This window comes from Euleptes europaea, chromosome 7 (assembly GCF_029931775.1).
Source record: "Euleptes europaea isolate rEulEur1 chromosome 7, rEulEur1.hap1, whole genome shotgun sequence".
Lineage (NCBI taxonomy): Eukaryota > Metazoa > Chordata > Lepidosauria > Squamata > Sphaerodactylidae > Euleptes > Euleptes europaea.
Window position 1 is genome coordinate 10,886,442 of NC_079318.1, and position 15,536 is coordinate 10,901,977.

The 15,536-nt window shown below is 42.8% G+C and overlaps 1 protein-coding gene across 1 annotated transcript in view; it reads left to right on the plus strand.

Annotated features, from left to right (window-relative positions):
• MTHFD1L (methylenetetrahydrofolate dehydrogenase (NADP+ dependent) 1 like) overlaps positions 1–15,536 on the plus strand; it is a 188,239-nt gene that overhangs the window by 81,364 nt on the left and 91,339 nt on the right. Inside the window, exon 17 of the mRNA XM_056853654.1 lies at positions 13,849–13,988. Coding sequence (XP_056709632.1) covers positions 13,849–13,988 — 140 coding nt within the window. The remainder of the gene's footprint in view (positions 1–13,848; positions 13,989–15,536) is intronic.

The window sequence follows — 15,536 nt, forward strand, 5'->3', positions numbered from 1 at the left end:
ATTTTAAGCCCAGGACAGTCTTAGCCACAGGGCAACCAGGGCAGGTGCCCCCCCCGGGTCCTGTGCTGGGGAGGGGTGGGGGCTGCACCGGAATGCCCTGAACTGCCCAGCTGCTGCAGCACCACTGCTGCTGGCCTCTGCAGTCCCAGGAGGCAGCAGCCAGCTGTAGGGGGGTCAGGACCCCCCTCCAACCACTGTAAAGACTGATTGCCTCCGCCCTAGGGTTGCCACCTCTGGATGGGGAAATTCCTGGAGACGAGGGCATGCAGCCTGGGGAGGATGTGGTTTGGGAAGAGAGAGGGACCTCAGCGGGGTATAATGCCATAGAGCAGGGGTCCCCAATGTGGTGACCGTGGGCGCCACGGTGTCTTCCGACACCTTTTCTGGCACCCACCAAGCATTTTCAGGAAGGGCTTTTCCACAGCAAGGCTTCTGACTCACTATTGGAGATTTGATTGGCTGTGCAGATTTTTTAAAATGTTGCTTTGGCAGATGCTGCCAGCACAGCACAAGGATCTACACTGCATTGCTCAAGTTAAACTGTGGCAATCATTTTGGGGCTGGCTCCGCCATCCTGCGGCAGCCATTTTGTGGCAGCCATTTTGTTGCTGCGCCCATCGGGCTGTGTCAGAATTCCAGATGTGCCCGCAGAATCAAAAAGGTTGGGGACCCCCGCCACAGAGCCTCTAAAACACTGGTTCCCAACCGGGGGTCCGTGGACCCCCAGGGGTCCGTGAGAACTAAATTAAGGTCCGCGAAACAAAGTTATAAACCCATAACAAATTAATATTTTCAATTTAAAGTTCTCTATTATAAAAATATATATTCAAATATTATTCTAAGTTTAATGTTTAACTAACAGTTATGATTAAAGTTTATTTTCAAATTCTCGGAATTTTTATTTTGAACCTTGGGGTCCCTGCACCGAACAAAAAAGTCCTAGTGGTCCCTGGTAAAAAAAAAGGTTGGGAACCACTGCTCTAAAGCATCCATTTCCTCCAGGGGAACTGATCTCGGTAGTCTGGAGATCAGTTGTAATTTCGGGAGATCGCCAGGCCCCACCTGGATGTTGGCAACCCTACTCAGCCCCCACCCTAAAGCCCTGCACTTAGTGATCCAGGCAGACCTGGAGGCAAAAACAACCCTGTAAAGGGCCCCACTTATGGCAGTGACTGTTCCTCGTGCACACCTGCCTGATGGCTGCCAGCACTGGTGGCTGTTCCTCATGCCCGCCCGCCCACCTGCAATGGCTGCTGCTTTCGCCTGCCCGCCTGCCTGTTTGTTTGCAGCGGGTAGGGACAGCATCAGCTGGTCCCCGTGCTCACTCATCTGTTTACACCAACGGTGACTGCTTTATGGGCCTGCTCACCTGTGTGTTGGCAGTGGGCAGGGGCAGGATGCCCACCCACCTCACAGTAACTGTGGAGGCTGCATCTTGCTTTGGGCCATGGTGGCTGGGAGGGTGGGGGAGTGATTCTGGGGCCCTATCCTGGCCCTATTCCCAAAGCCCCAGAATCACTATTCCCAAAGCCCTGCTTGAGCCACAAGGGAAAATTATGATATAAATATTTTAATGAATAAATCTCCAATTGATTACCTAATGCCTTACCAATTTCTTGTGAGTGCCTTGTGTTTTTAGAGTTGAGCTTCCGTGTTTCTGTCAAATGAAGCATTTTTGGCTTCTTATTCTTTTTTGAAGGTATTTTCACTTACAGCGCATTCCTGTGATCTAACAGCAAAAGCCCTTAGGAGGTCAGGAAGGCGCTGCAGCGGGCCCCCCACGCCAGCGGGAAGGCCCGGTCGCGGGGCACTGCCATGGCAGCACTGGCCCGGGACGCCAATGGGCCCTTCTGCCGCCAAAGCCCTTTCGGCCCGGGAAATCTATGACGGTTGCATTGATTTTTGACTTTGGAGGCTGCGCAGCCACGTTGCCTCCAAAGCCCGGCGCAGGCATTCCTTTTTTTCTGTTGTTTTAACAAAACATTAAACCTTTATTTTTTTTCTGTTGTTTTAATAAAACGTTAATGTTTATCAGACTGCAGATAACTGGAATACTTGTTCTGTTCATTAAACATCTACTAACAAATATCACTCCAGTGCCATCTTTCATTATAATGTATAGGCCTAATTTAAGCCATTTCAGCAGATTTTTTCCCCACAACTAAAATATAGCTAACACAGGGAAATTCTTTGTCTCCCACAGGCAAGGGCCAGTATCTCTCTCTTTCTTCCTAAGAATTCATAAATCAAACCCAGCAACACTGTCAAAGTCCTAGTTCTCATAACTCACTCCTATTAATTCACAAAAGGATAGAGTTTTCTCATTCCAATTATTTATGCATGAGGGGAAACAATAGTAATAGCTGCTCTTCAGTTCAGCTGCTTGGTTATATATAAACTAACCTGGACTCAGGGAAATCCCAAAGCAATTCAGCTTAGTCAAGCTAGGACAGAAAATATATTATTATATTTAAGGAAGAAAACTGGAACAAGTTAGGCAAGCTGGAAGATGGTATTTTGAGATAGAATCCCTGTGGTGGAAGCCATGTTTTGGAGCTAAACATAGTGGACAGCAAAAGATGCTTGCTTGCTGCCAGTCGCCTTCACCGAATGTAGGTTGCCACTTCAAAAAATGGTCCATGGGCTGCTGTGACACATAAAGTATGTAACCTTAGTTTGGCTCTCAGTATGAACAGAAAGTATTTTTTTTCTAAGAAACCGTTTTGAGCAGAAGTCCTGAGCCTTTTTAAGTGTGCTATCCTTAATGTTTAATATGTTGCTATACTAATGCAGATTCATACGCTGCATTTGAAACCTTAGCAAATACCACCAAGCATAATGACTCCAAGGGGGGGGGAATTGCCTGCACGATCTGCATTCCTCTCCATTCCTGCTGTACCTCCGTCCATAGGACAGTCTTGGGGTCATGATACCTACATGAAGAAATAGCTGTATGGTTTGGGGTGCTGAAGTGAGGAGGAACAAAGGGATGAAATTACCCCTCCTCTCAGCAAAGATGTGTTTGTGAAAGAGAAAGCAGGACCAGTTTCACCCCCTTGTCGCTTTTCACTCCAGCCTTCTGGATTCCGCAGTAGTTTTTCTACATGGGTTTTTCTGCATTGGTTCTACAGTCTTGGGAGTAACACTTTGAGGGGTTTGAAGGGACTGCAGGAACAAAGAAGAATATGAGAAAGCTCCACATTCTATGCATAGATGGTGACATACAGGTGGTCTTTCTCCAGTCCTGTGATTGAATGCGCTTTTACTATGCAATAAAAGGTTTTAAGTGGAATATAAGGAAAGTATCTCCTCCAATCCTTTATGTTGCCGCTAAGGGGAAAAAAACAGGCAGGGGAAGGAACATGTTGAGATGCTCAGCGGTGGGATTCAGCTTGTGACTTGAATTGGGATGCAGCCATGCTCTGCTGTGATTGATGACTTGAAACTTGTTGGGTTCTGGATGATTGCATCAAATGATAGAGACATTGATCATTCTGATTCAGTGCTGCCATCTGTGATTTGGCAGCTGCTGTGATCTCTGTGAACAGAAAACTGCATTCTGTACATAACATGGTTGGTCATGTGCATTTGATGAGAGATATTCTGGCTCCACCTTTTCCAACATTTTCCCACTTCAAAGCAGAATACTCTGGCATTAGGCTGATTGGATCCTGTGATCTTGGAATGTAGGCCTCTCAGAGGTCATCTATAACTTCCAAGTTTAACTAACTGCTACAAAAATAAATATTATTAATCTACTCTTCCCCATAGTGCTTTATGTTTTATATTCAGAGGTTGATCTTTATGAGCTTACAGGAGCCCCGTGGCGTATAAGCTGCAGTACTGCAGTCCAAGCTATGCTCTCGACCTGAGTTCGATCCTGACGGAAGTTGGTTTCAGGTAGCCGGCTCAAGGTTGACTCAGCCTTCCATCCTTCTGAGGTCGGTAAAATGAGGACCCAGCTTTCTGGGGGTAAAGGGAAGATGACTGGGGAAGGCACTGGCAAACCACCCCGTAAACAAAGTCTGCCTAGTAAATGTCGAGATGTGACGTCACCCCATGGGTCAAGAATGACATGGTGCTTGCACAGGGGACCTTTACCTTGTATGAGCTTACAGGCTATGCTCCCCAAAGCAGTATTACAAGATTTCTTGTGCTGGAAGATAACCCCAGGTTATTCTTATGCTCAGTCTGTTTTGGACCTGGAAGACTTCGTTCTCAAGGAGGTTATTTTATGTACAACTCTAGAACTGTCTACCTAATGGGATTTTTCTCTGTGCAGCTCAGTTGATAGCTTCATTTCTGGTGAACTGCCTAGTCCACATTCTGTTTCTAGGCAGAACAAAACTTGGTGATATGCTGAGGTGGGGGAATAGCTCTGAATATTTTGTAATTACTCAGAAGTAGTTTCTCATCAAACAACAGTTGGCAATATTTGCTTTAGATAATTGTGTCTCTTCATGCAAATAATGAATAATATCACAATTAGAATAATATCACAATTAGAAATTAATCTAGTAGTCCAGCGGCAGAGGTGAATATTCTCAGACATGGTTAAAAGTAAAACTGCAGTGATGGAGGGCTTGCACATAAAGCACAAACCGTAACTTGTCCTCTCATATGTACCAGCAAGCTATAGTTTGCTGCAATAATGGAAACAATGAGGTGGCTGTGATTGGGGGGGAGGGCATGTGAGCCTGAGGCTATCTTGAGCTCATTCACATATTGGCAAGCCATGGTTTGCCATTATGCTTGAACTATGCAGGTCTCATACCACAGGTTATCATCATCATCCAAACCTTTATTGGCAAAGAAGCAAGATATTAACATTCATAAACAAAAAAAAGAGAATATCAATAAAATATCAGTAAATATCAATAAAATGTCGACCCGTTAATCCCTCACCAAAGGGTGGATTTCCTTTCTTTTTACCACACAACATACCACTATTCCTTTGGTAGTGATAAGCTACAACAACAACAAACAAAAAATACACATGAAAACAAATTTTAGCTAGAAAGATCCTAAAGTATTGTTCAATGAGTAAAATTAATGTTTATATGATTGGATTATTTTTAACTGCTGTAACTTGAGAGGGAGTTTGTTGAAATCAACCTCTGCTGATGTTCTTTTGCTTGTTATTTCTTCCATGCATTCCACTGTGCGTGAAAAAGTAGAGGCACTTCAGGGAGCGAGCTAAGTAGGTCTACTCAGAAGTAAGTCCCAAGGGGCTTACTACCAGGGAAATGTCTTTAGGATTATAGCCTTAATTTCTTTCATGTACCCATAGGACTATGAGTATCATTTTTTTGGAAGTGGGCCAGTGGGACTGACTTGTTTCATTATTATTATTTTATACAAAGTGGCAATAGAAAACATACCAATTATCAAAGAGAAAACGCTGATAATTCCATCTGATTACATATAATATATATGAGAGAACAACCAGTAATACCATTCCATTTGAAATACTTATATGAACATAACCATTAATCTCAGCCTATTCTATCTGATTTAGGTAAACATAACGTGCAACCTAATCCTGGATTTTTTAGTTGCAGCACACAATGAACGTAGTCCGTTTCTCTAGAAATCGATCAGAGGTTTTATTAATTAAGCCTTTAGACCTTGTACAGTTTTATCCAGGATCTGTGGACTAGCAGCATTTGCGGGTGTCCAGCAGCTCTGCCCTGTGCCCCAGCAGCTCAAACATGGGACAGTCCCAGTAGGGGTTCCATGGAGACAAGGGCAGGGCCTGGGGTGATGGGGAGAGCAGTCCCCTTAACCGGATGATCGTGGGTGCAGGCTGCAGTTGGATTGTGGCAGGAGGCCACACCACATTGTTTGGGCTGTCAACTTCTACCCTGCCTCTCAGATGGGTGGTAGAGTGGGAAAAGCATGGGTGGAGGCCACAGGGACTACCCCACCCCAACAGGACAGGGGCTAAGACCAAATGAGCCACCCTGGGGGATGGAGACAGGAAGTATCAAGGGATGGCTCTCATTCCAGGGGCAGCCTTGCCCTAGAGTGCAGAGTCAGGAAAGGGAGAGAGACTTGCCTTGTTTATACAGGGCTGTTTAAAAGGGGGATGGAGCTGGGCAGACCTTCCTTCCTGATGGCAGGAGGAGGAAGGCTGGAGAGAGGAAGAGAACCTGAGTGTGTTGCTGTCAACTCAGAGGCCTGTGGGAGGATTGGAAGGCAAGATGTCAGGCCAAGGAGAGGATGGGGCCTCCTCTCTGACTTCCAACAAGTATGTCAGTTTTACCATTAGGACAACATTCCATAATCTCAGATACCATTCTTGTGTTGGTGGTGGGTTTGTTTGTTTTTTCACTTTGCCATGATGCAAAATTTAGTTGTTGTGAAGAAAAACAAAATAATTCCTGGAGATTTAGGGGTGAAGCCTAGCCTGGAGATGGTGGGATTTGGGGAGGGGGCCCCTCAGCAGGTTATAATGCCATACAGTCTATCCTCCAAAGTAGCCATTTTCTCCAGAGGAACTGATCTCAGTCATCTGGAGCTCTGCTGTAATTCCAGGAGATACTCCAGGCCCTACCTGGGGGTTGGCACCCCTAGTTCTGTTCTACCTCTCAGCAACCTGGAAACAATGGGACAAAGTGGAAAATATTTGAAAATTAACCACCATTTTGTTTTCTTTTATATATGTGTGTGTGTGTGCTCTAAAAAAGTTCCCATATTTAATATAGTCTCTAATGCACTCAGTTTAAATTCCTTTCATAGTGACCCATCTCCCCAAATCGTAATGTCTAATTACTGTTCATTAAAAACAAAAGCTGTCAAAGGGTGACAAACCCTGGGTTAAATATATTTTCATTTTTTCAATATAATAATTGTGTCTCTGATTGAGACAATGTTAAGAGTTATAGCTCTACCTTTAAACCAGACTAGAAAACCTAATGAGTGACCTAAGAATGATTCCAACATGAGATTATATTTCCTGTTGTAAACCAGTCACACATTTCTAATCCTTACTGCTTTTTAATATAAATCAACATTTGGGAAGTTCAGCTCTCCATTTTCTTTTGGCTTATGAAATGTTTTCTTAGAGATTCTAGGTTTCTTTGCCCATATAAATTCCTGAAATATCTTCTGCCACTTCCCTATAATTGATGATTTAACACTCAAGAGGATATTTAAGAATAGAAAAGGAAATCTGGGCGTCACATTCATTTTTAACTGATATTATGGCAAGCCATGAAATATATAGTGTACCTCCAAATTGCAGCTCTTTCTGTATTTCATTTTTCAGTCTTTGGTGATTAACCAAAGGGTTAAGGTTCTCTGTAATCTGCACACCCACAATATGACAATTGGCCTGTGCGCCATAGAATTGGACATATGTATGAGTATCTTTTAACTATTTAACTATTCTATTTGCTATCTTCTGAAGATAATGCAGGAGTGAAAATATAAGAATTAAAAGGAAACAAGCATCCTAAAGATTCCCCAGTATTGAATGACTCTGCTTGTACATGGAACCATTGTATCTGGAGACATCTTTATCTATTTCCTTTCTCTATAAAAAACTTTAGAACATCATGTAATAGTTAAGTTTTGTTAGAACATCTGCTAAAAGTAACTCTAAATGTTAGGCATTTTATGATTGAGAAGACAAATTTTCCATGTTGTGTGAAATAGTCATGTTGCATGGCTGAATATAGTAGTCAGCAGTGTGGAAATTCCTGGTTTAGCACATGCTGCCATGCCATATGGCATTTGTCAAAGAGAGTGCTAAGAGATCACAGATGATCAGCAATCGATGTTGCAGACTTACCGATACAATTAGAAAATGAGAGGGTAAATCCCATTTGCTTTAAACGCCAACAAAGACATGACATGCAATTGTGCACACATTTTTCCACCTAGATTTTATTTTTTGAGCTAAAAATACCTTTGGAAAACTGTGAATGGACGAATGGAAGGAGAGAGAGGAGTTACACAACCCTTTCTTGTCTAGCTTTTTGTTGCTGGTCAGATTTCACACAAACCTCCAAGATGCTTTTCTCCTCATTAGAGAGCATTTATGAGTAACAGACTGACATGGGTATCCCTCTGAAATTGTATCTCTTTCCCTGGTGAGGGAAAAAGCATGGGGTGGGGAGGATTTTGATCATTAAAATGGCTGAATGTGAAAAAGTTAAGCAGCCCTTATCCTTACTGTTGCACTCAAATTCTCAGCCTCCTGGTGTTGCTTTGGTGAGAGGTATATGCTGCTGAGTATCGCTTCTACTGTGAATGCCAGGTCATTATGCATCTGTGCTTCTCCCAGCAAGTAGTAAGGGTGCACAAACTTTTGAAATATATGGAGAAACAGTTGCTTGTTTTTTAATAGTATAAAATAAAGATTTTCTTTTGAGCCCTCGGGTCCTGTTAGGGCAACTTGTACATCTTTTGTGTGAGCCTCATGTGGAGGACTAGAACCAGCAGGTAGTTGACATCAGCTGTGGGGACCTGTTGAGCTGCCAAGGGGTAACCCCACCATGGAAGTTGTCAAAACTAGGACCAAAGTTTAAACTGTATTTAAACTGAAAATGAATGGACAAAGAATTTTGTGCACTGCTAATGTTACGTTTCTGGGTATATGCCAATAAAGGTTGATTGATTGATTGATTGATTGATTGATTAACCCCACCATGGCACTTACTCTTGCTACCTTCCCATAGCCACAGTTCAGACTAAAACCCCTGGCCAGCATTAACATGCCTAGGCTGGATGAACTTTGGGACTGAAAAAAGCATCTGGAGAGAGAATCAGAAAACTGTCTGAATCTAAGGAACATTGGAACATGAGAAATACCTGAATGGGAGACTGCTTAGGAACCCTCAGTGGAAGGGCAACACGTGATTATAATGAACAGGGTTTTTTTTTTACATCCTGTTGCCCCCTGGGTCATCTTTTATGAATGTATGGGCTTTCCAAGTGGCAGCACCAATTGTTTCCCATTCTCCAGCTGTTGTCAGTCTGCAACTCAGATTAACAGAACAATCCTAAAAACACTTTCCTGGGTGTAAGTTCTTATCAAGTAGACTTGAGTAGGATTCTGAGTAGATATTGTCGAAGGCTTTCACGGTCAGAGTTCATTGGTTCTTGTAGGTTATCCGGGCTGTGTAACCGTGGTCTTGGTATTTTCTTTCCTGACGTTTCGCCAGCAGCTGTGGCAGGCATCTTCAGAGGAGTAACAGAGGAGTGTTACTCCTCTGAAGATGCCTGCCACAGCTGCTGGCGAAACGTCAGGAAAGAAAATACCAAGACCACGGTTACAAAGCCTGGATAACCTACAAGAACCAATTCTGAGTAGACTTCCTTAGGATTGTTCTGCTAGTGGTAGTATAATTGTTAAGAACTGTGACACAGGAAGACTGTAGTTCAAAACTCATCTTGGCTATAAATTCCACCGGGAGTCATTAAGCAATCTAATATGTGAATAATGATATTGTATGGCTTCAATACAAACATTACAATACAATATTATTGGTTATTATATGGCTAAAGAGCAATTTTAAGGGTTGGAAGGTGAAACACTTTGCAGTCTTTATCATTTGTGTCTTTTTCTAACTGCCTTTTTCTGACAGATTGAAAACAGTTATGGGATCCTGAACATCTCAAAAAAGTTTTAGGCATTGGTTGAGTTGAGTATAGAAAAAGAGGCTTGTGAAATTACAGGGAACATTGGAGTAGATCTGGGAGCATGATGTTCACAGTCAGTCTATTGAGGATTTTTTTCCCGCATCCCATTGTATAAACAGCTAGTTCATTCACCCTTGCTGTGGTAAAAGTTTATTCTGGCAGCTATATTCACTTTGGTGTTTTGTCACTTGCAAAATGCCCCAAGCATTGCATCCCAACCAGACTGCCTTGGATTCAGTGGGACAGAGTTCATCTTTGACTCTGAACTCTTCCTTTCCAGAGTTTCCATGCTGACAGCTGCACCAGGAGAGAGATGTTTACATCATGAGAGTAGACGGCAGCTTGCGGTTCAGAATTTCCATTTCCTTTTGCATTGTTCTGGAATTTCTTCTACACCATTCCCGTGTCCTGAAACTTTCCCCTACTATGCATGTTTCTCTGATGCTTCCAGTGTGCCGCACTTTGTTTGGATTTAGATGTGTTGATAGTAAATGTGGACTGCAGGAAGATCAGTTTCATCAGCCTCTGTTTACAAGGGATTTAGTCATGAGTTAAATGAATTTTCTTATCAAAGCTCCATTTTGTAGCCTTGTAGACTTGAATGTGTGGCCTCTTCTTGTAAAGCTTCCAGCCATTTCAAAATCCACAGTTGTGTTCAGGGCTAACATGCTTTAAGTTGTAGCATGGAGAACAGCGTTACTATTCTATATATACGGTACATAAATACTGGGACCTCTGATCAGCTGCTTTGGCCAGAAAACACTCTGTTTTGTTGTTCCTCCTTCTCAGCCGTAGTGGTTAGGATCAGATTAGGATCTCGGAATCCCCACTCTGCCATGGGAGCTAGCTTGGTGACCTTCGGCTGGGCACATATTCTTAGCTTAGACTACTTCACGGGATTGTTGTGAGGATAAAATGGAGGAGAGGAGAACAATATAAGCCGTTTGGGTCCCATTGGGGAGAAAGGCAGGGTATTAATGAAGTAGATAAATAAATACTTGCAGACGTGAAAGTTTGAACTCTGCATTTTCCTAGTAATCATTTGTAGGATTGTAAGGCTAATTGGCCTACATAACCAAAGAGACAAATTTAAGTTGTTTGACAGCGTGATCCTATGCAGTGTTCTCCAGTCTACGTCCATTGATACCAATGGGTTTAGCCCAGAATAACTCCATAGGATTGTACTGTAAATCCCTTTAATTTAAATAGAGATGTCAGACATTTGCTTAATTCTGTCCCATTTGCTTAATTCTGGCCTGTTGAAGTCTCTTTGAAATACTACATTAGCTGGATTTTGCCATATAATGGGGGGGGGGGGGTTGTACTATGTGAGAAAATTTTGAAAAAAATCAGATTTTTTTTTTTATGTTAGAACCACAGGAATAACCTTTTAATCTTGTAATTACTAAAACAAGTCCAATGAATCTTTCTTGCCTTTTTGGCCTCCACTTATTTATGTTTTTATTGGCACTCTGATTTGAAAGCAGGAAATCATACAAAGTGATTGCGCTGAATATTTGAGCACAAACAGGTTTCAAAGTACATGGATTTGGCACATTGCTTTATCTTCACATTTACTCTCTGTTTTATTTCCGTTGCAGTTGGTTGCCTTCATCCTAGCACCTTTATACCATATCCTGTTTCCTTCCTCTTTCAGAAGTTGTAGTACCAGCAGTCCTGACTTTATGTTTGTCTTGCTTTGTCTTTAAAATAAGAAATTTGCTTCCTTATTGAGATAAGCCCTTAATGCATCTTTTTAAAAATAAAATGTTGAGTCAAATTTTAACTCCCCACCCCCACCCCAATCTCATTTTGTGAAACATTAGACCTTACTTAACATTTTGTCTAACTCTGCCCAAAGCAAATTGAGAAGGTAGGTGATGACAAAGAGTGATCCAAATGTGGACTTTAGGGAGCACTGTGCAAAAATACTTACTGTTCCTTGCATTTTCTAAACTGGATTGCAGATTATTTGTACAAGAGTTTCTTTGCAATACCACTGGGAACTGTGGTCTTTGTACAGGGAAAGATACAAATCCACAATGAAGTGTCTCTTCCTCTCCTCCAGGTGCCCAGTCCACCTAGAATAGCCTAGGAAAAATACTCCCAGGAGCATTCCTTCTGTGCCTTCTGTGCTGATTGCTTGGGTTGCCTGTTTACCTACCTGAGCCCCAGTTTCACTGTGGGGGAAGACAGCCAAGTATTAATCAAGTGCTCTAAATTTGGTCACAGATGTTTCTTCCATGTTGTAAAATTTTTGTCACTACAGTTTGCTTTTGTTGCAGTGTAGATTCCCTGCTTTCCCCCCTGAGTCCAGTATTCCATTTTTAAAGTGGCTGCTTAGCTCCAGGTAGTTTTCAGAGTTTTGGATTTTATTTTCTTTAGTGCAGGGGTGACCATGGCTCACCAGTAGTCAGTTTTCATAGATTATTTTACAGCTGTGGGTTACTAGGATTCTAGCAAATAATGCTCAACTAGGAGGGTGTTGGTCTGATCCAGAAGGACGCTTCTGAAACTGGTAAGAAAGTATACATATGTAGGATGACAAAACAGGTGAGAAGTGCCTAAACAGTTAAGATTCTGGCCACTAAAAACACATTGGAGGGTGAAACAAAAAGAACCCCACAAGACTGAAACTGCCTCTCCCTGCTCTAGTAGAATTGAAAGTATTGATACATAGGAATGCAAAATTGAAGCAAAATAGAAGGTTGTATTTTATTTTGGCTTTGTGGGTAAAACTCAGGTTTCATTTTATCCTATTATATTTTATTGACAAAATGAATAGCTGGAAATTACTACCACCCTTTGGCTGCTTATACACAGTCACTACTGAGGGCTAGAATCCCCATTCCATGCATATTAGCCATTTTAGTGTACTAACAAAGAGACTGAACTACAAATCAAAGTTCCTTGTTCAAATCACACCTAGATTACCTTAAAGGTAAAGGTCCCCTGTGCAAGCACCGGGTCATTCCTGACCCATGGGGTGATGTCCCATCCCGAAGTTTACTAGGCAGACTTTGTTTATGGGGTGGTTTGCCAGTGCCTTCCCCAGTCATCTTTTCTTTACCCCCAGCAAGCTGGGTACTCATTTGACTGACCTCAGAAGGATGGAAGGCTGAGTCAACCTTGAGCCGGCTACCTGAAACTGACTTCCGTCAGGATCGAACTCAGGTCGTGAGCAGAGCTTGGACTGCAGTACTGCAGCTTGGAAACCATTATATCCCAACCTCAGTTTCCCATGCACAATATAATCTACCTTATAGGGTCGTTTAAAGGATTACAAAAGGAAAATGTATGCAGAGTGTTCTGAGCATTCCAAAGTGTTAGGACTTAAAAAAAGAAAGAAACTTTCTCGGAGCCTATATTTATGCTATGCCAGGCACACAGAAGCTAGCTGAAACAGGATTTGCATGTGGCCTGTTCTGTGGCAGGTAGAAAGCAGATATTTTGCATGTGGCATAATCTAGAAAGCAGCTTCCCACATGCCCGAGCGTCCATCCCACACGTCCATCCCACTGTTGGGTGATGAATTGCAGCATAATGTGGAAGCTCCGTGTGGCAGCACATTTACACTAGCCACGTGGAAGCTGGCTGAAGCTGTGGCCATAAAAGCTGTTTCAGACTGATTCTGCAAAGCTACCATACAGACAGTGTGATAGGGTACCCAAAATGTGAAAAGAAATTGTGAGATGCAGTCTTGAACGTTCATAGTTTAAAACAGCACAGAGTGAACAGTATTAAATGTAATCTACTAATATATTCATTTTCATTGCCGGGGAGAGAGAAAAATCCTAGAATGTATTCTATACATTTGCTGACTATAAGTTATCTAAACTTTGTCTATGTAGGTTTGTGTGAAACAGATGCTTATGAAGTGATCCAGACTCCCATGTCTGGAGGAGTTTCCCACTCTAATCTCCAGAAAGAAAATTAATCATATTCCCTCCCACCCCCCATAATTCTCCCCAAGCATCTTGCCACTCATACAAGAGAAGGTATAAGTCCCTCCACACATAAGAACATAAGAAAGGCCATGCTGGATCAGCCCAAGGCCCATCAAGTCCAGCAGTCTGATAACACAGTGGAGAACCACACATGGAACTCAGAGCCTGCATCTGAGTCTGGGTTCTAACAACTGTGAAATGGAAGCTTTTCCCCTTGGCACTCATTCTTCTTCATTGAAATTCATCCTTACAGTGACTGAAGCTGGTTTTGGTGCTGATATTGGGATGGAGAAATTCTTCAACATCAAATGCAGATCTTCTGGCTTGGTTCCCAGTGTGGTTGTGCTCGTTGCTACAGTGAGAGCATTGAAGATGCATGGAGGTGGGCCAAACGTAAGTTGCTATACTTAATAAAACTGATAATAAATTATTAGATTCCCTCGGGTTAAAAAAGGGGGTCCTTATCATTTGAGATATGTATAAACGTTTTAATTTTTAAATTATTGGAATAGCTCACTCTGCAGCATGATTAACAGAAATGCTTGTTGCTCTGTCTTTCATCATACAGACATCCTCTGTGGCATTATCCTTAGAGATTACTTGACTTGGACATACAAATGAGGAGAGCTCTAAAAATGATTAACATGTTGGAAGGGGAATGAAGTCTGTTTGCAGCCTCCTTTCTCTCTCTCCACCTAACTCAGAGTTTGTCCCTTATCACTTTATGGCCTTGCAGCGTCCTTTAATTTTTCCATTGGTAAACTCATGGTGTCCCATAGTTTCAACTACCATTTTTATGCTGCCAGTGCTTACCTCTCTGTTTGCTATTCTCTCTGTTTTCCCATTGTGCGCTGCAAACTATGGACTCATTATAGCCACAGTCAAATATTTTTCATTTGATAGGAGGGAGTTGGTGAAATTTACGGAATTTAAAAGTATTTTACTTGGCCAGAATGTGTACTGTCTCTTTAGCATCCTTTGATCTGGATCGCAGCAGCACTCAAGGCTTGATCTGTCTCTTTCTTTTGCAACATTCTTCCAAAAAAATTTTCAGCCTGTCACCCAAGCATGCCGTCTGGGTTTCATCTTTGATGACTTCTTTTGATTTCTTAAGTTGAATATCTTGCTGGGCTTGGAGCCTGATGGTTCGTTTGTTCTCGTTCTGTCTGTCTGTCTGTCTCTCTCTTTCTCTCTCTCTCTCTCTCTGTTTTTTCGCCCTCTTCTACTGACTGTTGCTGTTGGTAATCCAGTCAGTGTCAGGAGTCATGCTGTCCAGGCAGGCTCTTGACATGAGTTAGGCCCATTTCTGTTCAAGTGTATCTTTTGGTTTTGTTTCTCTGAGCTGTTCAAGCTGTCCCCGCTCCTTTCCTCCCTCCCTGCTCTGACCTTGAGTCTCAAGCAGGCAACTTCAGTATTATGGCTTGCTCACTCCCTACTTCCTACCAGGCACTGTTATATCCTAATTCCCAGGCCTGCTTGGTGTTGCACCTGGGATTGCTCTGTGCTTAAAGTTGTGCTTTGTAGTTTGGTTTGTCATTAGCATTTTTGAACCTGTGGATTGCTTATGCTGTACCTGCGGCGCCTGAATAAACGTTTACCTGCTTTAGACCTGCCTGTCTGAGCGAGTGACTTTTTGGGATTGCCGAGGTTGGCTGGAGAACCTCACATTAAGCTGCTAATCTTTTTGCTCCGTTCTCCACTCCCAACCCAACGTGAGGGTGGCCATGGCAGGGGATGGAGACGACAAGAAGGAGGAGGACAAGACGGTTCCTCCGGCCGAGCCTGATCCTGGCTCAAAGGGGGACAAGCCAGTGGACGAGAAACCAAGCGGCACCGGGAAGGGTGCAGTACCTAAGATTTCTCGTATTCGATCCTGGATGGATTCTCCCCGACCTTGAATGGGGTCGGGGGCGGACAGTAGGCGCCAAAGGCCAGCGATTT